The sequence below is a fragment of the Amblyomma americanum genome, chromosome 1, assembly GCF_052857255.1.
Source record: "Amblyomma americanum isolate KBUSLIRL-KWMA chromosome 1, ASM5285725v1, whole genome shotgun sequence".
Lineage (NCBI taxonomy): Eukaryota > Metazoa > Arthropoda > Arachnida > Ixodida > Ixodidae > Amblyomma > Amblyomma americanum.
The window spans coordinates 454,086,348-454,113,207 of NC_135497.1; the positions used below are offsets into that span (position 1 = coordinate 454,086,348).

Here is a 26,860-nt window from a genome sequence, read left to right on the forward strand (position 1 = left end):
TATACAGAATCTGCTTTCGCTCATGATAATTTATTCACAGTGCTTACGTAGGCAGATGAATCAATATCCGGACAGGCGAAGAATGCGCGCACTTATTTACGGTGGACTGGAGCTGTACTAAAAGCACAAAAGCACTTTTTTTTTTGCCAAAGTCAAAGCCGCCATACGCTAGCTGGCCAAGTAGAGGGCACATTTAACATCTGAGTCAAAACAATATCGACGCATTTCCTTGCGCTCTTTTCGCCTAACTGGTCTGTTCATTTACGCGTAATAACAGATATATATGGACGCCAGCATCAAGCTTGCAGGGTTGTGCTGTGCACGGTGCAAGCTTGATGTGGGCCCACAGTGCTCTAGCACCTCTTTTTCCTGAGCAAAACACGCAAAATCCGCGGGAACAAAAATGGAGGCTGCAAATTTCGTGCTGCAAGCACCTTTTAAACTACCTGCATTCGCATAGAAAATATCTTCCTCTTGCTCACTTCTAGACGTTTTTTTTTTTGCGATGTCTGGAAGAGGTATTCCGTAGACTACTTTTAGAAGCTTATTGACTACGTCTAGAAGACGGACTCTGAAACGTCGTTTCACCCGGGCTGATTTGATGTGACTGATTTAAGACGTTGACCAGCTGAAAACGGATTTTCCACACATGTTTCGTTTGGATAGTTGCTTTCAAGACGCCTTATATCTCAGTTTGTGCTGCCTGGGGCTCGGGTCATGGCGATCTTCTCACACCGCGGGCATGTAAAAACGGTGCCGCCTCAGCTACTGGGCCAATTCATTCGTCGAGCCATACATGCACCCACGCGTCGACGGGGTCGGTCCCTGCATGTTGTCATTTCACCGTCCGTCTACTTGGCGCCCTTCGTTCGCCCCGACAGGCACGCGCGAGAGAGAGATCAAGTACGTTCCGGAAAACAACGCATTACAAAAGTACATTCAAAACATCGGGAGCAGTCGCACGGTCCATAGCACTCAAAAAGCGCGCCCTCCCACCAGGCACACGCGCGCAATCATCGCAGCTGTGCCCGTCCGCCCGGCCGTTGCAGTACAGCAGCATGTGATCACACAGAAGAAAATGCACGAAATAAGTCGAGTTACGACGCGATCACAGACCGACAGCAACCGTCGCCGAAAGTGAAATTATACGCACGGCTCTGTCCCGTGTCGGTTTGCCTCAGCAGACATCGAGCCAACAGGAACCAGTTATCCAGACGAGTCGGATTATCACGATGGCGGCTGATTTACCGCCCGGATGGGAAAAACGAGTGAGCCGTTCGACAGGTGCGCGTGGTTTGCATCTCACTTCGTTTTTTTCTTTCAGCGCTTTGCGGTTTATGGAATCAAATGTGATGACGCGAGGTGGCGAATAGACTGCTAGAAGGCTCGATTCGGAAAAGCTAGGCCTCGATCAGATGGCGATTGTTTTGCCCGCATTTGTTGGCTCAGACAAGCTCGATTTGTGGCTCGCCGTGGTGGAGGCGTGTCATTTGACATCGCGAAATCACGGAGTAGTAGTATGAAACGTTGGCGCTTTGTAAGCTTGGGTACCGAGCCGTGTCGTGCCATATTACTAATTGCATGTGCGCTTTCAGGCCTCTTTGAGTGTCCCCCTGGCCGACGTAACGACGTCGAAGTTTACAGGATGCCAGGTGTACGAAAAGTCGGAAGCGCCGCGCACCACACCGAAGCTGCCTGTAATTGAATGGTGCTGTCTGCGCACGTAGGAACCGCTGACGCTACGCGGCTGTTGGCGCTTAGCGGATCCCGCAAAGCGATCCTATTGCGCGCAGTACGGAATACAGCTGCCATCCGTGTCGAACGCATTGCATTCTACGCTGTTACATTTGAAGACGCTATAACGGCGTAAGCAGGCGGTCTCGTCGCCACAGCGAAACCGATCGTTGAGAGAGGGGACGTGGCTTCTTGTTTTCACGGACACATTGTGAACACGGGAGGTGCACGGAAAGGCGCCAGTTAAGGGAGTCCGGTTGAGCGTGTGCGTACTGAAAAAGAGCTGCGTGTGTGTGTGAGAGCACGAGGCTTTGGTATCTGTATGGCGTTGACACTATAATTCTGTGGGTAGATTCTGCATTTCGCCTCGTTCAAGGCCATCGTTGATCCTGCGCCCTCGTACTGTGCGTTTTGACGCCGCCGCAGCAGCTTGGGCCCCGGCTGTGCTCAGGCCATGTGTTAGGCTCCTGATGCCTCATTGTCGGGTCTAGTCTATCACACTGGGGACATTGGTGTCAATTCTTGTGACGGATGAAATGGATACACTGATCTCGGTGAGCAGAGGAAAAGTAGACAGTGCTTACATCTTTTCTTTTTTGCGTGGTGTGTGCTGGTTGCCTTGTTGCTGTGCGGGGAAAGTTACAAACAAAATACATGGTTTCTCGGATACTGTTCTGCAAAGTAAAAGTAATCTCGGGGCTGAAAGTGGTCATGTGGGGGTGCGGGGCATCGGTGAAGGAAGAGGAAGGCATTGATTCGGCACTTCACACACAATTACCGGCAGTGTAAAGACCAAATAGCCTGGAATGTGTGCTCTCATCCATGTAACTTGGTGAAAGAAAAAAAAGTTGAAATATTACTTTGGAGTGGTTGAAAAGTAGCACAGAAAAATTGCATTCTCAACTTAAGTCCGGAGACCTGTCTAGCATCATGAAAACTCCTGGCAAACTGCATTACGCATCTTGACTGCTAATTTTGCACTCCTCTTCTCCTGTAGTTATGTGCCCTGTTTCTTTCACTTAACGCCTGTATTTTTTCATGCCATTTCAACAAACTGCATTCATGTAATCAAAAATGGCGTTTTTTCCATCTACATTGCTCTTATTGATTTTTGCTACCAGATTCATTTTTATTTTTATTCCTTTGATTTTTTGCCTAGCTAACTTTGCTACTCTCTGGGACTTGCTTATGCGTGTTTTTTTATTTTTTTACAGGTTTAACCCAACAATAACGCCCTGATGTCACTTGGGCTATGAGGAACCCTCCACTGAGGCATCCCTCATAGCAAGTTACTTCAGGACATTAAATCCCACATACCACTACCAGCCACATGTAAAAAAAGGAAGATAATTTTAAGCCATCTCCCACACATGAAAGCTTTATTGTGGAGGTTGGGCTTTTCAGTGTAAATCGAAAACCAGCTATACAAGTACGCCCTGTTCATTTTTCAAAATTTGGTTTTAATTGGAAAAGGTCAATATTTACAGCATGGATGTCACAATGAGCTGACTATTTAGTACCAGTTGGTGTAGGTCACAGGAAAAAAAGAAAAAAATGCTGGAACCAGGAACGCTGTAAAACAGTGGTATCTTTGGAATTTAGTATCATCGTTGTGAGTTAGGGGCAGTGGTCCGTGAACTCCTGACATGCAGTTGTAGATGGGAGGCTTTACCTGCTAGCTAAGTGCTGTCGGCTAGTGCACAGTGCTATTTGCTCAGACTTATCACCGGCCTAGCAGTGTCACTTGGATAAGTAGGTTTTTCTACTGTTTGTAAGGACATACAACTTTTGGAATCGTAAAAAGCAAGTCAACGCAAAACTGTGTATAAACTGAATGAAAGAGTCCTGTTCTGGCCTCTGGGACGGTGGAGCGGCAGTATCGCTGCTGTCACCACGCGGACCATATGATGCATGGTGCTCTCGTTCAGCGCCGAGTGCAACCAGAATATGACAACCAGGTTTCCAGAACTAAATGTCTGTGTATACGTTTGTCTGACGACCAGGACATTTAACTTAAGCATGTTTACTTCTTGTTACGACTGTATGACTTCATTTTGCTAGAGTGGCTCTTAACACATCGTTTGTGTGTTAACTACTGCTACATGAGTTGCATGTTCCAAAAAAAAAAACAGGCAAAGATAAACTCTACATCACTTTTGACCACACACAGACATCACATACTTCACTGCGAAAAATAAATTCATGCATAGGAAATATTCTCTGGGAAAAAAACGAAAGTTGTGTTCTAAAATAAACAAAGAAATAAGACTGCTGAATTTCTGAGAAATAGAAACTGAAAAGTCCAACCCCTATTTAGATAAGATAAAATACTTGTGGCCACTGGGGTCCACATAAAAAAATCAGATTTTGCACTAATCACTTGTTATTTTCATAAAACTGAAATTATTTTTATAAAGTGGCCTTCAGAGTGTAAGAAACGTTTCGGGCCTGCAGTGCATTTTCTTGGCTTGGGTCATTTTTCATTGGTTTCCCACTGAAAATTACCGCTGAAATTCTAGTGTGCTCTTGATAGGATGCCTTTCTCTTGGTTAAGTACAGCAACAAGAGTGTTTGTCACATCGGTACTCCTCCTTCTGTTGCACACAAAAATGCATGCAGCGTTTTATTGGTGACATTTATATGAGACATGCGTAAAATCGTTTCACTTTATTTACTTTGTTTTATTTCTTGGGACTAGAATAGAATAAAAAATTTTTTTTTCTTCGCATTTCATTTCGGTATCTGGCGCTACACTCCTGCAAAGTGAACAATGCCTTGCAGCAGCCTTTTGGTGCAAGGTGTCTTGAATTCTTCAATGAATAGGATCACGGATTCGTGACGTACCATTTGCATGCCACTTACACATTACTGCATGGAGCTTGCATGCGATGTTTGATGTCAATATGTTCTTAGTAACTAGTGCTTTGTGATCAAAATGTTTGGTGCCACTGTAAGGACGCTGTATGAAGGAAATGAGGGTGCTGATGTGCATCTTGCAGCCAGTGTTCAACAATCCTTATTATTTTTTTTTTTCTGACAAGTTTTGCGGGAAAAGTAGGAAGAAGTTCATAGGGTAAAAAATTGTACACTCTCCCTGGACTTTAAAGGGACCCAGAAAGGGGGTCTCAATAAAGGTGCAATATGTCAGGGATGTTAAAAGATGACAGTTCATAATTATCCCCCAGCAAGAATTATTTTAATGCGTTTTGTGGAAGCTGAGTTATATGCAGACAAAATTTGAACCTCCGCGTCTTCGCACCTTTCCCTCTTGCACGCCAAAACAGCGGCGCTCCTACACCGGCCCCACTCACTCGGCCCCTCCCCTACCTCCGCTAGCTGCGGCGCGCGCGGAGTGGCCGCGGCTGCTGTAGCGCGTGACGTCTGAAAGAGTTTGGCGCTGTGAACCAATGATAACCCCCAGCTGCTGACGTCATTTGCAAGACGTGATGTCGTCTGCCAGGTTTTTGTGCGAAAGCCCAGCACCGTGCGTCGCCGCGAGGTGCGAAAGGGGGAATTTTTAAAAATGTATCGTAAATTTCCCGCCCGCTTCTGAGGTCTCTTACGCGGCATGGATGCTCGGTGGCCTGCGCTCTACGTAGTGCAAGCATTTTAAAGCCAAGCTCAAACGCCCCTTTCTGTGGCCCTTTAAGAGTTATTGAAGGACTTTGAGTTGGTGCTTTTTTGCACGAATTAGATTAGCTGCACAAAATGGACCAGGTGCTAATTGTTGCTTAATGGTAATGCACTTATTTGTCAAATTTCAGCAACTGTAACAAAATTTTGGTATTGGCTTTTGAATGTGGGTACCTTAGCTAGCATAAAGTAGAGATAATGACTTTTTTTCCGCGATTCCTTCACAATCTGGTCATTAAAGGGTTAATTATGTCACCATTTTGTCGCTTGTGGAGAATATATCTATATTTGTGCAGTTTGTCATTCACCTTGTGCATGGAAAAAACTTCACTGTAGTGCTGTTATACATGCTTAAAGGCATGATAGCCTGTTCTTGACACAAGCAGCCTTGTTCTGTGACCTGGTTGCATGCAGTGTACACACGGCGATGGAAAAACTGTTATTTGAGGTTTGCAAGACCACCTCGAATGCAGTGTGACAAGTATTGGCTTTATTTTTGCTTTTCATAATGGAAATTTCAATTTAAAGCGTGCGGCATGCTGGCAGTACATGGAGAATGTACTTGGAGCCACTCAGCTCCCAAAACAAGAAACAAGCCAGCAGTAATTTACCCGATGGGGGCAGCATGTGCTGATCCCCATGATCGCGTTGAGACCTGGGTGAACTGCAAAATGGTAGCTCACATGCTGTACCCCAAAAGAGATCCTCCAGTGTTTTGTGCACAGCTACATAAGCTTTACTCTATATTCATGCAAAAACTATGGCAAGATGAAATGGCTCACTTTGCGAAGATATCTAAGAAGCCAACCATTTTTGTGAATCTTTTCTTTGATGCAAAAGATGTAATGCCCCTGGTGGGGAACAAACCTCCTGCGGTGGTCTACCACTCCGGTTGTGGAGAGTGGCAATGCTGACCATCAAGCCTGTGCTGCATGGGGCACTGCAGGTGAGCCGTACTACCTCAACGTGCTCACCAAGGAGAGCCAATGGGAGCTGCCCAAGGAGCCAGCCAAGGCTCGGTCCACAACCAGCGCACCAAAGGGCCACATATGGTGCTCACACCTGCTCGTTAAGCATCGCGAGTCACGCCGGCCATCCTCCTGGCGCGAGGAAAAGATCACCCGAACAAAAGAGGAGGCACTAGCTCTCATCAAGGGTGAGTCTGCGCAGTTACTCTGTATGGCTCTCAGTGGTGGGGTTTTTCACGGGTGTCCCAGTTTTATTGGCTCTTGAGTGGTGTTTATTGGAGCTTGCACTTGGGGCAAAGGTTAGTTTCCCCTTTGATTTGTGGTCCTCCCCTGCTGTTGTTTTCTGGATGGGAGCAGTAGATTTTGAAGACCATCAAACACATTTGAGTTTTTTTGGGTTGGGAACAGTGCACTTGTATACTTGTGCTGCTCTATACAGAAGGACTTTTACATGGCAGTATCGCAGGCTTTTTGATGGCTCTTGTGCTGCACCTTAGCCTTTACCACTGTAAGGAAGGACCACTGGTGTCTTTTATGTGGTTCTTCTATGGTTCTCCCGTATTGCTTGTGCCATGCCATGCGTAATTTTAGACGAGTTTGTTCCAGGTATTGCTAGCATGCTTTGTAAACAGAGGCTCACTGGTTAGGGTGCTCGGCTACTGAGCCAGAGGTCCTGGGATCAATCCCGGCCACAGAACAGTGTTTCAATGGAGGCAAAGTGCAAAAGTTGCCCATGTGCTGCACATTGTCAGTGCTCATTAAAGATCCCCAAGCGGTTGAAATTTATCCGGAGCCCACCACTAAGCTGTTCCTCGTAGCCACTGTGTTGCTTCGGGACGTTAAGGGGGACACTGGTCTTTGGGACCAAAAAAAATGGCTAAGAAATTGAATTTCTCAGAATGGTATTTTTTAAATCTACGGCTCAAACTCTCAAACTCAACCTCAAACTCTCAAATCTCAAACTCAACAAAGTTTGCGAAGTTTTTCCTTTCCAGAATCGGTATTTTGACCGTAATATCTAATTCAGAACATTTTGTGGGCTGTATTTAAGAAGGAGCAGACGATAAAATGGCATGCAAATCTTGGACACCTGGCTGTTATGGTACGTCGATACGTCTGCATCTAGGACAGATAGAGATGTTTTTTTTTGCTAAGGCAAGCTGAAGGCAGTGGTGGGAATGCTGCGCTAACATGTGCCAGCACATTGCACGTGCTACGTGCTGCTACAAATTGATTTATTTTATAAAATTGCGCCAAGGCTGTGCCAAAATACTATTCCGGCAACCTAGAGCTGTGGCGAATGCGAAGAGGCTGAGGCTACCATCTAATGTGCAGAAACATCACTGGACGAGAAAGATGACCGATGGAATCGAGCCGTCCTGTTTTGCTTTAGAGGCTACCATCTAATGTGCAGAAACATGACTCTGGACGAGAAAGATGACCTATGGAATCGAGCCGTCCTGTTTCGCTTTATAGCCCTTCACCACTCACTATCAGTAGACAGTGTGCACCAAATTTCACATCTGTTTCGGAGGTGCTGCCAACATTGTCCCATACATACATGGCGAATGGGCATGCAAAGAAAAAATTGCTGTTAAAAGCCTCAAGTAGTGCAAAATTTGGGTCCTGCTAGCTTTATCGGGTTTTTGTGCAGCACTGTCGTTTGTCCCATAAGGTCAGTGTAAGACATCAAGAAAGGTTTCAGGTGTGCTCCAGTCTATAACTCGATTCCATGGACCTCATTAGCGCTCGCTATAACAGCACAGCCAACATCCGAGCTTTCGGTTTATTTGTACAGCAGAACGACATTTATTCGAATTTTCGGCATGAAAAGTTGGTTTGTATGAATAGGATTTCTGGCTAAACTGAACCACTTCTGATGATGGGGTGGGATTGGGAGAAACTTTGTTGCGATAAAACAAGAAATATGTACATTACTGAACTGCTATCACATTGTACACGCATGATCTTGAGCTAGCTTGTTTTGTTGCTGGACGTCGTCCACCACACAAGCTTGAATTATAGTTATGGTGTGAAGTCTCAACTGAGCCTTTTCGGTGCGCACACTTAAGAGGAGGCAGTGAAGGATGTGAGGAGCTCATGGCAACACCAAACTTGTCAGCAAAAGAAAACATTGGTGCTCTTTGAGGTGTGGCGGGGGCTGCACATGCTTGACGAAATGCTTCATTGCAAGGGGTGTGGCAATGTTGGACTGCAACCGTGAAACGGTGACGGTGTGGACATGCTCCTGCTGCAGCATTATAACTCTAATGAAGCAAAGTGGATGCACTCATCTCTGTGACCAGTGGCCTGGTTGTTCACCCTAGGTTTTCCTGAGTTCATTCAATTGGAGCACATTTGAAGGTGCTAACATCGTGACACAGGAGGGCGTTCACGGGGCAGTTTTTAAATCTCGCGGGCTGCAAGTTTCAAACAAAGAAACCAGGCTAAAACGATATTGACATAAAACAACTAAAATGGGGGTTTCTCAACATTCTCTGCAACTTTTGTGCAGAGAAATAATGGAAATAAACTTCAAGCTTCAAAAGTTTACCATAATGTTAACAGTACGAAATTTTGCTCATTTTTCTTTGTTAAATAATAAATCAATTTGGGCGCATTTAACTCATATGTGCCTAGCGTCATACTTGTAGGACACCACTTTTTTGTGCAGTGCATCTGAAAGTTTATTAAAGGAGTATAGACAGCTAATTTTGGTGGCATGTTTTCTTCTGTACAATGATGTGGAAGACACTACTTCGCACGAATCACCATGTGATATTCGCCTACGACCGCTAGATAATTTATAATCGAATTTGTTCCGTCATGCTGTTTTGGTTTCGGTTTCAACAGCGGAACAATGGCTGTGACATCAAAGAGTGTTTTTGTTTCACATGCGGCATAGAAAAACATCCATATAATCGCTGGTTCATCGTTTTAATTTACTGCAGTGCTGAAGCCAGCCTTCCTCAAGAGCTGGAATGACAACGAATGTTGAAGCAACGATTATATTGCAGTTTTTTCATGTCTCAGGTGACCTGTAAGCAGCACACAATGACATCAAAGTCCTCATTTGGCTGTTGAAACTGAAACAGCACGAGAAAGAAATGGTATTATAAATTATTTAGCGGTTTAGCGGTTGTAGGAGAATACCAGGTGGTGATCCATGTATAATAGAGCCTTATGCATTATTACAGCCAAGAAAACACACACCCAAAAGTTAGGTGTCTATACTCTTTTAAAAGCTTGCGCCTGCTATCGTAGGTTCAAGAGGCTATAAATTTTGTGTTCAAGGGTTTCATTGTGTGCATTCAGAAAGATCCGCCAGTCTTTTCTGGACGCCATTTTCAGATTCGACCTCATCTCCTGCATTTTGATTCTGCAAGAAAAAACAAATTTTTTTTGCACATTTTCGTAAGAACCCTACTGCACATAATGACAGATGTGATTTTAAAGTTGATGTGAAATTTCTGAAGCTTTACCACACGTAGCAGGTAGCGAATTTGCCTGATATCCTACATTAAGGATGGCTCAAAAGTTGGTGTCGCGAAAAATGTTTCCACCAATAAAAGGACGACTCTTATTTTGAAGTTCAATAAATATTTTATATAAAAAATATATGAATTTGTTCTAATTTCTGAAGGTTCGGCATGTATTGGTTAAAAACACAGAGATCTGGCCAGGACAACTACCCACAACCCTGCACCATTAAAGACTTGATGCAGCGTGTTGTCATTTTTTGATCCGTGGTGTCAGTGAGTTGAAACACCCTCATTCTTCGCATTTTTACCTTTCTCATGAATCATACTTCTGCTACAAAACACGATAAAGCAAGTCCAAATTGAGTTTTCACCTGCTACAAAGCCTGCTCCAAAATGATCTTGGCTATTCCCACCACTGTGAAGGTGCAGTGTTTGCAAAATATGATTTTGTAAACTCCAGCAGTGCTTAATAGGTACACGCTAAATGTTGATATTCAAAGTGCTGTAATATCACTACTAAGTCTAAAATAGAAAAACTGCTTTGAACATTGCACTCTTTACTAATTAGACCATGTCGCCGTGCATTAAAAATGATTGTTTATTGGGCCTTTCTTTGCACCAAGGTGATAATCATTTATAGAAAAAGCAATGGCATTTCTGAAATCAGTATAAGAAACTGAGAAAGGTGGTTTAGTTTCATTGATCCACTTAAAAGCTAGGGAAATAGCACTGAATCAGTGGCCCCTCCTTAAATCCAACAATTTGCCATTAATTTCTTCTTACACACAACTTGCTTGCTTCAGGCTGATAGTGATGACTGGTTTTCCTTTACTTACTGGTGGAGGCAGAAGAATATCTAAATTGTTTTGAGCAACTTGGGCGCACAAAGGCCTACTTGGATTTAGGCCCACAAACTATAAGGTTGCTGCTGATGGAGATTAAGCAATGGTGCAGGTTGTTTCTCCTTCTGAAGACTAGCCATTGCGCCTTGGGAGGTTAAGTACTAACACTGCATCTGCATTAGGTCTACTTTGCCTGAGTGAGTTATTCTCGGTGATGTTGCAGGCTACCGTGAGCAGATTGTGTCAGGCAAGGCAACCTTTGGGGAGCTTGCTTGCCAGTTCAGTGACTGCAGCTCAGCCCAGAGGAAAGGTGACCTCGGCACATTTGGCCATGGTGCCATGCAGAAGCCCTTTGAGGAGGCGGCGTTTGCGCTGAATGTTGGCGAGCTTTCGGAGCCCGTCTTCACGGAATCTGGTGTCCATCTCATCTTGCGGGCTGCCTAGGTCTACCACCTGCCCTCACCTTCGACCGGGCTCATCACCAGGTATCGTCACACTTCAATCTGCTTCGAGCACAAAAGCAGTGCAGAGACTACCAGGACAGGTTACTAAGGCAAGTCACTAGTGCTGAATTACCTGCAGGTTTATTCTTAGAATGACACACAGAGTATCTACTCTGTAGCTGGTCAAGATAAACTAAAGAAACACACGTGCACATTCTTGTGCACATTTAATTTAAGTGGCAGGTTCATTCACAGGCTATGCACAGGCTGTGCTCAGGGAGCCAAAGAGAAAAAAAGAGCCCACAGCATTCGCAAAGCAGTGTGTGTGCATGGAAAGTAAAGCCAGAGAAGGGGAGCAGCCACTGTTTGTTGCCAGAAACAAATTCAGTGACGAGCTCAGCGAGGGCAGTCAACAATTTTAAAACTAAAGAAAGGCATAGCAGTCAACATTGTGGCAAAACAGTAACAAATAAAAACCATACGTGCCTGTGAAGGGCAGTGTAGTAACAATCAAAATAGTATGCGGTCTGCTATAGGCTGCAGGAACAATTCACAAAGATTCACAGGAAAGCTGTTTTCTTGCCCGACAGTAGAATAGAAGCTGTGCTCATGCACTGTTTCTTGGCTCAGGACATATGCATAGCCTCAAAGATTTCGCATAGAGTCCTGTTAGTTTCACATGCTGGAATCTGTTCTGTTGAACTGGGGTGTGCAACTGCACCGCATGGTGATTTCAAAGGTGGATGCAAGAATTGCTGCTGCGAACATAGTTTGTGCTCTTGGAGTCACAGCCAGTGTAAGTGTGACCACAGGACAAAGGAAGCTCACAGATGCAGTGAAGCCCAGATATTATGAATTAGTGGCTGTATCGAACGCACAGATTATACCCTTGAAAACCCTGTGTAAAAATATAGGAAAGTTGCACTGTATATTGAACCTGAATTGTGCAGGTTATTCAATATACATGGTGTTTCAAAAATAGGCTTTTTGGTTAAAAATGTAGCTTCTGCAGCATAGTATTACCAGTGTTGGTGGACACCGGAAAGCCATTGAACTGTCTTAACGGTGCACCGAAGAGGAGTCTTAACTTATCTTTTTACCGTGGGAACTCGATCTACACATTCTGAGCATTCTTGGAAACTTCGTATTATTGTCCTGTGCGGCCTATTTCCCTAATTTAAATCGGATTAAACGTCCCAGCTCCCACATTTTAACTCAACGCTGAAGGTAGGAGGAATCAACCAACACGTGGAGTGCCTTTCAGCCAGTCCAGTGGCGGCTCGCCACTCCATGCGTATTTTTATTTCCACGGGCCTAATTTGTGGCTACATTGACTGTGACTGAAACTATCCATTCACAGAATTCTAAAAAAAAAAAAACAAAATAAAAGCGAAAGCAAAGCCATCACGGGACTGGCTGAAAGGCACTTCACGCGTTGGTTGACTCCTCCTACCTTCAGCTTCGATGTCAAAAAAAGGCGGGAGCCGGGACGTTTAATTTGATTTAAATTAAGGAAACCAGCCGCACAGGACAATTTGAAGTTTCTAAGAAAGCTCGAAACGTGTAGATCGAGTTCCCATGGTAAAAAGACGAGTTCAGATTCCTCTTCAGTGCACCTTTAAGTAGTAAGCTGGCTAACTAATTTATTACAACTAACTTTTTAACTATCACAGCTAGGCAACTGGTTGCAATCAGATTTGTAGCCGGTCGTTAGTAATAGCCATATCAGTTTTTAGAATTTCGAAAACGCAGTTATCCTCGGCACTGTGACTCAACAAAATTTGCCTACATCATGCCAAAATACATGCGCTTTCGAAAAGCATGGAGGCAAAGCAACCTTTCAAGTGCATGTAACCAGTCAAAAAAGCCAAATTTCGTCGAGCCACAGTGCCAAAGGTGATCGCATTTTCAAAATTCTAAAAACTGATCTGGCTATTACTAACGACCAGCTATAAATCTAATTGAACTAGGTGCCTAACTCTACTAGTTCAAAAGTTAATTACTAAAAATTAGTTAACCAGCATTTTACTTAAGACGATCCACTGGTTTTCTGATGTCTGCCAACAATGGTAATACTATGCTGAAAAAGCCATATTTTTGCTTCAAAAAACCTATTTTTGAGAATTACTAATAGTCTTCCCTGAAACCCTCTGCATAGAACGGCGCCTCACCTCTGCTGGTGGCATTTCTCCTAACAGCACTCTTCGATCACTTATCGTGTGTGGAGGCAGGTTGGCTGCACGGCCTTGGGCACCTGCCGACAGCGCTAGCACTGTGAAACGCCGTGATTATGTGACATGGGATGTGCTTGAGGGTGTCCTTTAGTCTCTTTTTTTCCAAGCCCTATCACTGTCATGCAGTGAAGCCAACCTAAGTAAAGTGTAGCAGTGGCCACCACTTCTCTGCCAAAGGCGTTGCAGAAACCGACTGTACCTTAATTTACTGACCTTATTTTTTTTTACTGGTGCAGCATTAGACATCTTATGATAGCCAGTGGCTTGTCCTAATGCACGGTCTGCTGTGGCTTTGAATCAAAGCAGGCTAGGCCTAACAACGTCTAGCGAGGGGTGCGCTGCCAGGATGCTGCGGATCTGCCGGGCGGCACATCACTGCAAGAAGCACGTCACTAGCAATGTGGGTGCAATGTATTCTTGTTTCTAGGTTACAGATAAGCTCATTTATTGCGATTTTTCTACACATCGAATTATTTTGTGAAGTTGGTTATATCCAGATCTTCATGCAGTGCTGGCAGAGGGCAGGCCTTTGTTTGTGTATAGTGCCAGGGGTAGGACTGCTGCGTCAATTGCACCATTTTGATGCAAATTCTATTTTTTTTTTTTGCCTCTTGCTGCACCAAAGGCATTGATTTGGCTGAAATTGTGCCAAGTTATGCCAGAGGCCTTGTGCACCCGACATCGGTCTTTGCGAAGTATGTTATGGTTTTCCGGTTCTCGCCCTTAAAGAAAGCAGCTAAGCTACGTGCGGTCACTGGTGATTGTACCACCACAGAAAGTTTTGAACTGCATTCTTGGCAGCGTCGCCTGCCCCCTCCTTCCATCCATCCTCCTTTCGATGCATCTCCTTTATGCCCTCCTTTAGCTTCTTTCAACCAACAGTTGCTTAAACTGCCTAAACCTGGAACTTTGCTTTATGCCAGCAGCCCATCCCCATCTCTGTCTTTGGGCGCTGGTGCCTTTAGCAACGCTTTTGGGCTTTACAAGCGCATCTGTAAAGCTTGCTTGCTGGCAATCTGGTCTAAATGTCGCACAGCCTGGATATAACGAAATTGAGAAAAGTATGTCAATTTTTTTTGTCATGTACAGTTTCTGCGTGAAGGCTGGAAAGGTCACTGCAGAACGGAAACTAAAATGAGAAATAAATGTAGCTGAAATCCCCTTGATAATGTTCATGTAAACCCCTGTTACTTGAAGTTATAAACGTTGCGATCGCAAACTTAACCACATGCTGCCGGTGGGATCCGAACCCACGACCTCCGAGCCATTTTGTTGGTTGTTGGAGCAACTGAGCCGTCACCGTAGCTCAGTTGGTAAAGCACCGGACACTTAATTCTGAGGTCGTGGGTTTGGATCCCACTGGTGGCATGTGGTTGTTTTTTCTTCTGCTTTCTAATCAATTAACTTTAAGCGATAAAATAATCTCCACTGATCAACACCACGAATTAAAAAAAAAGTTTCCCTATGCTTCTTGGTGTCCGTGGCTGTTGGCTTCTTTCATATGTATAACGAGCGCCTCATTTACTTTCCCTTGCCTGTTTAATGGTCTGCATTAAGCATTTAACTGTATAGTTTAAAACAATATAATGCTACACTTTATTGTTGCTCTAGGAGTACCAGACAATAAAGGTCTTTCAGGCAAATTTTGAAGAAAATCAGCTATAATAATTTTTTAAAAATCGAGTTAAAGTTGCCCATTTTTCACAATTTCAAGTTCCAGAAAATTTCATCACGCAGCTAAGAAAATGTTACCCATTTAGAAGTACGCATTTTCCCTGACAGTAGTAGGAAGGAGTGATGAATAATGAAGAAAAATAGCCTGAAGTTCTTGCTCCTTCTTGTCCCATTTTCATCCTGAGAAGTGTCCTTCTTGAAATGCACTATATTATGAACAGTGTTAGTGATTTTTTTTTTCTTTTTGCTGCGAAATTCCAAGAGCCAAAGAAGTTTGCACAGAATTACTGAAAGAAGATTCAGGTTCCACAAAATATTTTGTTCTGGAAGGATCCAAATTTGCTATTTTTCTACCTTTAGTAATATATGATTTTTTTTCCAAAGAAATACAGCGCTTCTTGCAAAACTAAGGTCCATTACTCTGTGTTGACACATTTGGTGATCACATATAAAAATTTTATTGCAAACAAAAAATGTTCATGGGACCTTGATTATTTCTCTTATCTGAACACACCCAGCTGAATTTCGAGCTATATGATGCCCATTTATATGTGTGCACAACTGTAACCTAAAAAGAAATGCCATAAATGCAAAAGCAGTGAACCTAAACAAGACACTGAGGTGGTCAACTTGTGTCAAGGAATGCCAGCTTCCTACCTGTCTACGTGCTTATACTGAAGTGCACAGTATAGGCAATAAAAATTAGTTGAGGGCTCAGCGCCTAGCCATTGACTTTTGTATTGGTTTTCCACCAACTTTTGTGCATTGATTTCCCCCCTTGTTAAGTGAGGGAAACAGCGCTGAAATCAAGGTTGAGACATGTCGCCGCCATCGGTGTAACAGAGCCAAATCATAAATAAATAAACAAATAAGAATAAACGCTGCCACGACTGGGATTCGAACCTGCGGTGCCATGAACAGATCAGCTTCAATGGCCACTGCACGAGAGTACTAGGCTATGGCCACAACCAATCACACCTCGTGTTAAGGGGGGACACGGGTCTTTCGGGCCGAAAAATCTCGAAAAAATCAGTTTTTAGAAAATGTTATTTTCGAAATCAGCAATCATTTATCTACCTCTCTGTTAAATTTCTCGCCTCTAAGGTCAGTATTTTACTCACAATACCAATTTATATAATCCATGTCGCCCGAATTTGAGCTGAAATCGGCGCCGAAACAGCAGTATTTCGCAAAGCGTAGCTCCCGTTTCATGCGCGGCACCGCAGCCATCTTGGTCTCATTTGAAAAAGCCGCCTTTCGCCTTCAATTTCCCGCCACTACGACTTCCGTTCGCCCATTGGTTGCCGAGAAAATAGCAAAAAAGAAAAGGTAGTATTCAAAATTCTATTGGCTGCCGCGGATCACGTGACAGCAGGTCGTCATCCGATTGGTGGAGCGGGCTGGCAGCGTCTGCTTGACGCGCCCGAGCCGCGGGGAGACGCGACTCTTTGTGCCGGACCGTGCAGTGCAAGAAACGCGCAGCGATGCCTGGTTCAGCGCGCAAGGTGCACTCAAGGCATAAATTCGGCAAGAAAAGGAAGAAGTCGCTGGTCGATAACCTCAAGAGACGCCCTGCTGTGCGCCCCGACAATGATGAAACTCCTGCGCTGAACGATCGTGTCGGCGAGGCCGCGCAGGTAGGCCTAACGCGCTCCGCAGCACGGGAAGCTGTAAGCGGCAGCGCCCGCATCCGCCGTGATACAGTGATGCTGGAGCCCTCAGATGTGCTCCAAAATAAGATGAAGACTGAACAAAAACTGCGAGAACTCGCCTCAACTCCAGCAACGGAGCGGAAGTCTCGTTGTTTACGTGACGGCAGCACGTCGGACTGTCTGCTCGACGAGGCAAGCTTCACGATCGTTTGTTTGGAATCGCTCAACAGTTTGTTGAAACTTGTGAAGTGTAAAATGTGTGGCGGCAATGACTTGAGCTTCGTAAAAGATGAGCGAGAATACGGCCTTGCCGTTAAACTTTCTCTTCAATGTGCGAGCTGTGGAGACGCATCGTCTACATGGAGTTCGCCGCGGGTACGTGGCGATCAGAAGATCAACCCTTTTGTGGTGAATGTGCTCGCTGCTCGTGCAATGCAGAGCACTGGCAACCAGCAGACAGCTCTAAATGACATTTTTTCATCGCTGAACGTTTCGCACCACGGTCTCCACAATAAAACGTGGCAAGACTATGTGAAAAAAAAGTTGACACCTGCAGCAGCTAGTGCAGCCGAAGAAGTTGCACAAGAGTGTGCACGGTCGGTTCGAGAACTTTATAATGAATTGGACCTTGGGAACCCCGGCAATATTGCAGTATCATACGACGGCACTTGGATGACACGCGGCCACACATCCCACATTGGTGTGGGAGCCGTCATCGAACTGTTTACCGGGCTTGTGCTGGACTATGTTGTATTGTGCAACTTCTGTGCCGGCTGCGAGCGAGGCCCAAAAGGTGACCCATCATACCAGTCCTGGAGGGCTGGGCACCTATGCCAAAAAAACTCAGAAAAAAAGGCTGGAGAGATGGAAGTTGAGGCAGCCCTTATTCTTTTTGAAAGGTCGTTGAAGAAGTGTGGCCTTCGCTATACCACAATGCTTTCGGACGGTGATAGTCGGGCTTTTCTAGCTGTGCAAGAGGCAGATGTGTATGGATACATCAAAGTAAAAAAAGAAGACTGCATAAACCACGTGCAGAAACGTATGGGAACAGCATTGCGGACTTTGTTGTTCAAACACAAAGGTGCCGAAAACCTTGGAGGAAAAGGCAAACTGACAGGCAGCCTCATAACAAAGTTAAGCTCCTATTATGCCTGGGCTTTAAAATCCCATAATGGGGATGTAGAGGCTACGCAGAAGGCTGTGATGGCCACCTACCACCACATTACCTCTACTGATGAGGCATCAAACCATCGGGACTGGACTCTTGGTGCCAGCAAAATGCGGCAGCAGCCCGAGGCGAATCTGCTCCAAAGCATCGGTACAACATTCCACCCCATGTTGCTAAAGCATTGCTCCCTGTCTATGAGCGACTGTCGGATAGGAAGCTCTTAGAGCGGTGCCATAGCGGTAAAACCCAAACAGTAATGAAAGCCTACACTCTTTGATATGGGCCTTGGCACCCAAAGAGCGCCACGCATCATTGTTTACTGTTGAGGCTGCCGTGGCTGAGGCAGTAATGCGGTTCAACGCAGGCAGCAAAAGAACTTCTGCAGCAATATTACAGGAACTGGGCCTCAATACGAATTCTATGAGCGCAAAAAGAATGCGAGAGAAGGATGAGCGCCGAGAGCAAAAGTGCGCTCGAAAGCATTCCATTGCGGAAAATATTCAAGGAGTGCTCAAGAAGCGGCACCTGGATACTACTGGCAATCAAAAGGACTACATTCCTGGTGGCTACTAGCCATTTCCTATTGTAAATATATTACTGCACTTGTAAATATTTATTAAACTGTCCCCTGCTTGTTTTTGGGGCTTTTCTCAAAATGCATATGGTTGACTGCTAGCAGTCTTGAGGCCTTGATATCTCAGCAACCAAGTCACATAGAGCTGAAATTTTGGTTGCAATGGAAAGCCTAATGTATGCTGTGTGAAATGTTGGGAGCAGATTTTTTCATTTTACCTTAAAAAAATAATTATTTTCGTTAATTTACCATTACTTGGTACACACATTTTTTATACTGAAATTCAGAAGGTTGTAAAATGAGTAATAATTGACATATCAAAAATCTGCTCTCAACATTTCATAATTCACTATTCTGGCTATCTAACCATGCCTTAAAATTAATTTTAGATGAAATCATTATTTTGCTATTTGGGCCTCAAACAATGGGCATTAATTGTTAATTATCTTGAAAACTAATTGGCCTACACCTAAAATAAATGCATATTTGAAATCAGCATAAAAATTTGAATAAGTCTATGCATTTTTATTAAGATTGGTCAAAAAACAACAAAAATAGCTTTAAGACCAGTGTCCCCCCTTAAACTGCAACACATTCTCACGTGTGCATTGCACATCTTTGTCTTCTTTAACTAATACTGCTATCGGACTATGTCACGGATCCCTGGAGGACACTCGGACCGAAAGAATGGACTAGGCGACAGGTGTACCCACACAGACGCACATTTAATGCACCCTGCGTGACACAAACACTAGCACACAAAACTAAAAAACCTAGCACAAAACGCCCGACCCGGGAACACTACTACTAGCGTCTACTACTAGCGTTCTACTATTAGCGGTCGGCGTTCGTGCTCGCGGTTCGGTGCTGATGTAGCGTTGCGTGGGTCCAGTCCGTGGCATCCAGGTAGCCGGCGTCGAGGTGGCGTTCGAAGTGCTCAGGCTGGCGTTGCTGGCGGTGTCATTGGCTGCGTCGTACGAACTCCCGGTCCAAGTGCCCTTGGAGGTGATGCTGGTGATGTTGGCGTTGTGGGCACCACCTGGATGGGTGGCAACAGCGCTGGAGGCACCCCTGGTCGTAGCAGGTGGTTGCGTCAGTTGTTGACTTTTCGGAACGGGCTCAGGAACGGCAGGAAGTCGACGGTGCGACGCCGTAGAACTCGAGAAAACTGGAGCAGTAGCCGGCGTTGCTCTCTTCCATCCGAGGTGTTCCTGACCCGCCGGAATCTCCGCTTCTCTGTTCTTCCCCCCGTCCCACGCTATCCCTTGCGCTTTTATAACCTTTGCGTCGGTACACGTCATCCTTGTTGTCATCTTCGTCTTCTCTTCTCCACCAATCATCTCTTCCAACCTCAGTGAATACTTCTTCATCTTCTTTATTCTTGGGTTAATACACGTCATGCTTATCGTCATTCTCGTTGTCTTCTCCGAACTTCTTTAGTTTATACTTATATTTCAAACTTCCTATTATATGTGACAAGGGCCCCCTCTCTCAAGAGTTTTTCCATAAAGAACTGCTCACATCATCCCCATCTTCAAGCCTTCCAGCCAACCGACTACCTTCTCTGGCGATTCTGGACCCAGCACACAGCACACCGCAGATGTCAAGCACACACCGAAAGCACACCAAATTGCATTTACGGAACATTAACACACCACTGCCGTTGTCCGTATGGTGTCCTTAATAAACATGTTAATGTCCACAACACACTCCGTTGTATAAGCACACAACAACAACAACAAAGAGATACATCCCAGAGATAGCTAAAGCTGTTTAGTTGGCTCTTATCTGTATAGAGATTAATTCGCAACAAATGACCTCTGTTTTGCCTGGCACATCCAAAAACACATCTCCTCTGATTTGGAGTAGAGCTGTGATCGTCTGTCTTCATTCAAATGGGGGTTTATTAGTACTTTATCCCATCCTAAACTTTTCTTCCCACTGCATGTGGGCACCTTGGCAACATCATCTGTCTCCTCGGCCACTACCGAGCATGCTATCTTGGGGGCGCACCGCACGTGAACTCTTTCTTCGTACTTTTTCAACATGTTTACATGGAAAACCTTTTTAGTGCTATTTATCAGTAATTCATAATTCATGTCATTTTTCTTCTGCGTCACAAGGTAGGGGCCCTTCCATTGCATCAGTAACATATTATGATCCGTGGGTAGCAGGATGAGAACCCTGTCGCCCGGGTTCAGATTCCTGTGAGTGGCTTTCTTGTCATAGTAGCCCTTATAGCATTCACACGCCTTTCCAAGCCTTGATGTGCAAGCCTGCATGTTTCCTCCAACTTGTTCCGCAACTTAAGAACATATGTGTATGTTGTCTTGAGATCTGACGCAATCTCTTTATTAGCCCACAGCTCCTTGAGTATTGTAAGTGGACCTCTAGCGGTTCTCTCATACAACATCTCGAAGGGCGAGAAACCATGACTCATTTGCGGTACTTAGCGGTAAGCGAACAAAAGAGCTGGGAGGTATCTATCCCAATCAGTAGGTCTCTCCTGGCACATTTGCCTGATAATATTTTTGAGGGTGCCGTTGAACCGCTCTACAAGCCCATTACACATGGGATGGTATGGCGTTGTTAGTAACTGCCTTACTGACAAAAGGCAGTTGACCTCCTTCATTAGTTCCGACGTGAAGTTCGAGCCCCGGTAACACAAAATTTCCCTCGGGAATCCATAATGCGAGAACATCTCTGCAAGACCTTCCGCCACTTGGATACTGTCAACAGTCTTCAATGGAATAGCGTCAGGATAACGAGTGGCCATGTCAACCAGGGTAAGCACATATCCAGTGCCTCTGGCGGATACTGGAGAGATTGGCCGCACAATGTCAATAGCCACCCTTTGAAACGGTAGGTCGATGGCTGGAATCTTGCCCAGTGGTACGGGACCAACTCTTCCCTTTGAAACTGTGTGCTGGCACACGTCACATGAGCGAACAAAGCGTTTAACGACACTCTGGACACCTGGCCAGAAGAACTCTTCGGTGATTCTAGACACCGTTTTTTGAACACCCTGGTGTCCGACCATAATGGCGTCATGTCCTAAGAGTAACGCTGTCTCTCTCATATCTTTCGGTAACGCCAGCTGTTGGACCCGCCTTCCCGAGCTAAATATGCATTCTCTGTGCAGAAGTCCGTTTACCAATTGATATTCGAATGACGTACGACTCCTCTTTCTTTTCACCTTTTCCCTAACTCTTTCAAAGCAGGCTTCCAAGCTCGGGTCTTCTCTTTGCCTAATTGCAATTTCGCCCGATGTTACGCTCAGACACATCGTAACGGGAACAGAGAGCGGACACTGCGTTGCTCGGGCTGTCGCTTGAGCTCTTGTCTCCACTGCCGACGAGAAACTGACTGCCCCATCACCCGCCTGAGCTGTCGTGGGCCTTTCCTCCTTTGGGTGTTCCTCAATGTCTAGCATCCTCCACTCGGGATTGTGGTCCTCGACACATCTTGCACCCGTAATGTTTCCCGAGATGAGATCGCAGATTGGTTGTTCTACGCATTTTGCCACTACCTGTCCAGTATAATAGGGCATAGACACTAGAATCCTAGCTTCAGGAAGGTACCTGACTGTGCTATCTACAAGGCGCTTCCCCTGTAAGATCCTCGTCCTTCGCCAGGCTTCTCCAAACCAAAACTGTGTTGGCTCCATTGTGTCTAAGCACCAATATAGGACGGTTCCCTATTTGCCCAACCACCACCGGCATTGCTCCTTTCGACTTGGGTGTTCCACTCACCGCCTCATGTTCCAGCGGCATTTGCTCTCCTTTCAGTTGTGGAACTTCAGGTGGTGTGACAAGTTCTACCCGAGAGTCGACAACGCATGCAGCTCGGTCCTGCGTTTTGTACCGGCACTCATCCACAGTATGCCCTCGCCTCTTACAACCTTGACACATAGCCTGTCCCACCTTGCCACAGAGGAAACACCTTACTGGCTGCTTAGATGCACCGTCATAGGATCTTGGTTTTGTCGTATCTGTCTCTAGGACCTTTTGAGTTTCCTGCTTTGCCTTACTCGTATTTCTCAGCCCCTGAGCCTTGAGGAATAATTGGTCTGCAGTGTCAGCAAACTCATCCAATGAACACAACTTTCTTTCAGGAATAGCGCTAGCTTTGAACTGTGACATGCTAAAAATTGCTCTGTCACCAGCTTGTCACGCACCCCTTCAAAACTCCTTTCTGTGTTTGACATATCAAGCCACCTGTCGAAGTAGTTGGTCAGCCCGCAGGAAACTGCTTAGCGGTTTCAGAATTCTCAGATTTCGCCGGTGCGAAATCTCTCGTGAAAACCCTCTGCCTTAAGCCCGAATCTTTGGAGGAGTGCCTTCTTGACTTTCTCGTAGTCCATGGAATCAGCAGCAGGTATCCTTCCAAGCACATTCAGGGCCTCCCCGACTAAACACATGCTCATTGCCGTGGCCCATTCACTGCGCTCCCAGCCTTGTCGCAAAGCTATCCGTTCAAATCGTTGCAGATACAGTCGACGACCGAAAATTCGGACACCTGATTATTCGGTCATGCTTGATTATTCGGACTTTTTCGCGGCACCGCGACATTGACCATAGAGCCAATGTAAAAGAGCGCCTGAAATTTCGGACGCACCGGAACTGACTGCTCGATTTTTTGGACCTTGTTCGCACTCGTCTCCAATACCGTACCTGCCATGTACCATATTTACTCATGTATTGAACCCCCTTTTCTTCCAGAGAAGTTGACATCAGTTTGGGGGGAGGGTTCATTACGCAGGAAAAAAAGTTTTAATCATGTCATACCTCCGTCTGTCCGTCCGTCCTTCCGTCATCAACAAACGCGCCGCGCCGTCAGACAGGTTTGTGTTGGTGCTGCTGCTGTTAAGCATTGTTCACTTTGACACGATCCCGCAATTTAGTGGTAGCCTGCTGGCCATTCGCGTCGGATAACTGCGGAACACCGGCCCTGAAAGGCGCGTTTTTTACATTTTTACGGGAGGTTAAAAAAACACACAGGACGGTGATGACGAGTGCGTAAACGAGAATGACTATGCCTTGGCGCTCTGCCAAGTTCGCGGCGCGCCCTGCTCTCCCCCTCCCCTCCACCAGCCCTCCAGCAGGAGCTCTCCTCAAAAAATAAACAAGTGGTGGTGTTATCGGCGGCGGGCAGCATCTTGGCGCCTTGCGCTCCCCCCCTCCATTTCCTTCTGGCAGGAGCTCTCCTGAAAAGATAAACAAGTGACATTATCGAGGCCGGAAGCATCATGGCAGTGGTCTGCACTGCAAACAGCACGAAAACTGAGAAACCAGCTATAAAAATCTAAAGGCTGAAAAAAAAAGTAAATTCTGACCGACAAAAGTGGGGGCGGCTTCATTATGTGAATGGGTTCATAATGCGAGAAAATATAGTAATGGGTACTGTGGAACCTCATTAATTCAAGCTGCAGGAGAGATCGAAAACTTGATCAAACAAAACTAAATTCAAGCTTAAAGGAAGCTTTTAACTTCAGATGCTGAAATTCTGTGCGAGTCGGTACATTACGCCCGCATGGTTTTGAATTCGTGCTGTTCTTGATTGTAGTCAGAGTTCGCGGGACTCATCTATGCAGAGTCTTTCGTCCTGGATACGGAAAGAGGTAGCAGCGAAGCGCGTAGGAGGCGTACAGCTCCACGGAAATGGCGAGCGCAGGATGAAATGGTGGTGCATTTCAAAGCGAGGCCAGCGTACCCGCGGCAAAACGCACCGCAACCCTGACTTTTCTATTGTAAAACCGTAAACAACTGGCGTTTCAATGACAGGCAAGATGCCACCGTGGCACAGTGCAGTTCCCGCAGTCGCGTGTTTGCTTCCCAATTTAGACTTTATCCCAACCCGTGTGTCCATCGGCGACATGTCGCGGGCAGCACAGCCAGGCCGCGCTCATGAAAGCGGTCGCCGTCCTCATCCGTGCTCATATCGCGGGGCGAAATTTAGTCATGAGGAGCTTTAGAATATGAGCAATACAACTGACGCCTTCCTCCTGCATATTGATAATAAGTTAGTGATTTTTTCGGTGAAATTTGATTTTCCGGACTGCCTGATTTTTCGGTCGTTTTCGCGGTCCCTAGCGAGTCCGAAAAATCGGTTGTCGACTGTATGTATCCAAATCATCTCTTTTGTCATCAAAAGGAGCGAGTCCGAAAAATTGGTCGTCGACTGTATATATCCAAACCATCTCTTTTGTCATCAAAAGGAGCCATTAGCTTTCTTGGACAAACTCTGGCTGGTCTAGGGAATTCTGTAGCCGCTAAGGAACGCTGATCGGCGTCCGTGATCTCATATTTTCCCGCGACATGCACTTGTTTCCACAAAAGAAACTCCTCCCGTTCTATCCCTCTTTTCTCCCGTTCTGCTCTTTTAGCCTCCCACTCTTCTGCCTCGCGAGCGTCTGCGTGTGCTTGCGCCCTTTCCTCTCTGTGCCTCTTTACCTCCTCTTCATAGAGACCATCGCCTCTTGCTTAACCCTAGCTTAAAAGCCAGTTCTAACGTTTTTGCCAAATCTATACTTTCTGCCGTCGAGCGATCGCAAAGATCCGAGACGAAACAAAAAGAAACAAGGAAATGAATCCTGGCACAGGCCCACCACTTATCTTTGTCACGGATCTCTCCGGAGAACACTCGGACCGAAAGAATGGACTAGGCGACAGGTGTACCCACATAGAAGTACATTTAATACACCTTAGGTGACACAAACACTAACACACAAAACTAACGAACTGAACACAAAACGCAAAGACTACCAATACACACTACCTGGGAACAGCCAGTCTACTAGCGTTTGTGCTCACGGTTTGGTGCTGATACAACGTTGCATGGGTCCAGTCCATGTCATCCAGGTAACCAGCGTCGAGGTGGCGTTCAAAGTGCTCAGGCTGGTGTTGCTGGCGGCGTCGTTGGCTGTGTCGTACGAGCTCCCGGTTCAAGTGCCGTGGAGGCGATGCTGGTGATGTTGGCGGTGTGGGCACCACCCGGCCGTAGCAGGTGGTTGCGTCAGCCGTTGACTCCTCGGAATGGGCTCAGGAACGGCAGGAAGTCCACGGTGCGACGCCGTAGAACTCGAGATCACCGGAGAAGTAGCCAGCTTTGCTCTCTTCCATCCGAGGTGTTCCTGACCCGCCGGGACTTCCGCTTCTTTGTCCCCCCCCCTATGTCGCGGCGCTATCCCTTGACGTTGGTACACATCATCCTTGTTGTTGTTGTCGCCTTCTCTTCTCCACCAGTCATCTCTTCCCACCTCACCGAATACTTATTCTTCATCTCCTTTATTCTTGGGTTAATACACGTCATGCTCATCGTCATCCTGGTCTTCTCCAAACTTTAGTTTATACTTCTGTTTCAAATTTCCTGTTATATGTGACAGACTAATATACACATTCTCGTGCGCTGTGCATTGAACATCGTCTTCTTCATCAAATAATACTACTATCGAACTAATATCATCGCCAGACGTGCCGATGACCCAGCAGAGCAAAACAATGAGCCTAGAGAGACTGAGACCCCTAGGCTTACGCCGCAGCCAATCACGCCTCATGTTAAAGTGCACCACACTCTCGCGCTGTACACTGCACATCGTTGCCTTCTTCTACTAATACTGCTATCAGACTAACACATCGTTCTCTTGATCAACTAATGCTACTGTCGAACTAATATTGTCAACAGATGTGCCAACGACCCAGAAAACCAGAACAATGAGCCTACAGAGCCTGAGGCACCAACAGAGCTTCACTCAAATTTCGCATTAGCGAGAATCGTAATCATCCTTTGAATTTTTTTACCAGTGTTTTTCCTCACTTATCATGCACCAGCTAGCCTGCCAAAATGCAATCTTGGAATATATTTCCTGCCTTGTCTTGTGAGCAATGAAAGTGTGTGCCATGGCAGGGGGATGACTGCAAGCCTGAGCAGTCTGTTTTCTTATTTGGGCAGGCTTACAAAAATGAACAAGGTATCAATGATATTTTGCATGGTAGACGAAGGCTTTTATGTTTTTTACTCTTCAAGCAGTAAAGCTGAATAATCTGATTTTTTTTTTGTGTACTTCTGTAGTCAATTGTTGAACTCCATCATACATCAGGCCAGTTAATTGGCAGAGTTTTGTTGTTTGGGAAACAAGGCAGAGCAAATAGTGTTAAGCCTACCTCTTAAGAGCAGCTTCTGCCCATCTCTTTGCACCAAAGTTAAACTCACCCCCTAACGTAACCTGTTTGTGGGATGTCAGGTGCTGTATGCAGTTGACCAGAGGTTGCACACGAGTTGCAATTGCTCATTGACTGGTCTCATTTCACAACAGGGTCCTTAAAGCCTGGCAGACAAGATCATCGCATAGCTGATCGAGAGTGGAGCCTGCTGCTGGACCAGAGGCAGTGCTTAACGTGTGCTAAGCTGGTTGTTGGGTTATGTAACATACAAATTAAAACAAGGCGTGGACCTGA

General features: G+C 45.7%; 1 protein-coding gene across 3 annotated transcripts; it reads left to right on the forward strand.

The window, feature by feature from the left end:
- The first annotated feature begins 1,028 nt into the window (after window positions 1-1,028).
- LOC144116009 (peptidyl-prolyl cis-trans isomerase NIMA-interacting 1-like) lies at window positions 1,029-26,860 on the forward strand. 3 transcript variants are annotated; one of them, XR_013311675.1, is made up of 5 exons: window positions 1,029-1,284; window positions 6,314-6,523; window positions 10,883-11,144; window positions 13,643-13,736; window positions 26,719-26,860. XR_013311675.1 is itself a non-coding variant. In XM_077650669.1 (4 exons), the coding sequence occupies exons 1-3, from the start codon at window positions 1,233-1,235 to the stop codon at window positions 11,101-11,103; spliced, it is 483 nt and encodes a 160-aa protein (XP_077506795.1). In that variant the 5' UTR covers window positions 1,029-1,232; the 3' UTR covers window positions 11,104-11,144; window positions 26,719-26,860. The 3 variants fall into 3 exon arrangements, 1 of the variants encoding a protein (XP_077506795.1); XR_013311674.1 differs by lacking the exon at window positions 13,643-13,736 and having other exon boundaries at window positions 10,883-11,212; XM_077650669.1 differs by lacking the exon at window positions 13,643-13,736.

Bases quoted from the DNA above. Each gene is read 5' to 3' on its own strand.
- LOC144116009 (XM_077650669.1), top strand. From the start codon at position 1,233: ATGGCGGCTGATTTACCGCCCGGATGGGAAAAACGAGTGAGCCGTTCG. The intron at 1,285-6,313 runs GTGCGCGTGGTT...GGGGCACTGCAG, and splicing joins ACGAGTGAGCCGTTCGACAG to GTGAGCCGTACTACCTCAAC. The intron at 6,524-10,882 runs GTGAGTCTGCGC...GTGATGTTGCAG, and splicing joins GGCACTAGCTCTCATCAAGG to GCTACCGTGAGCAGATTGTG.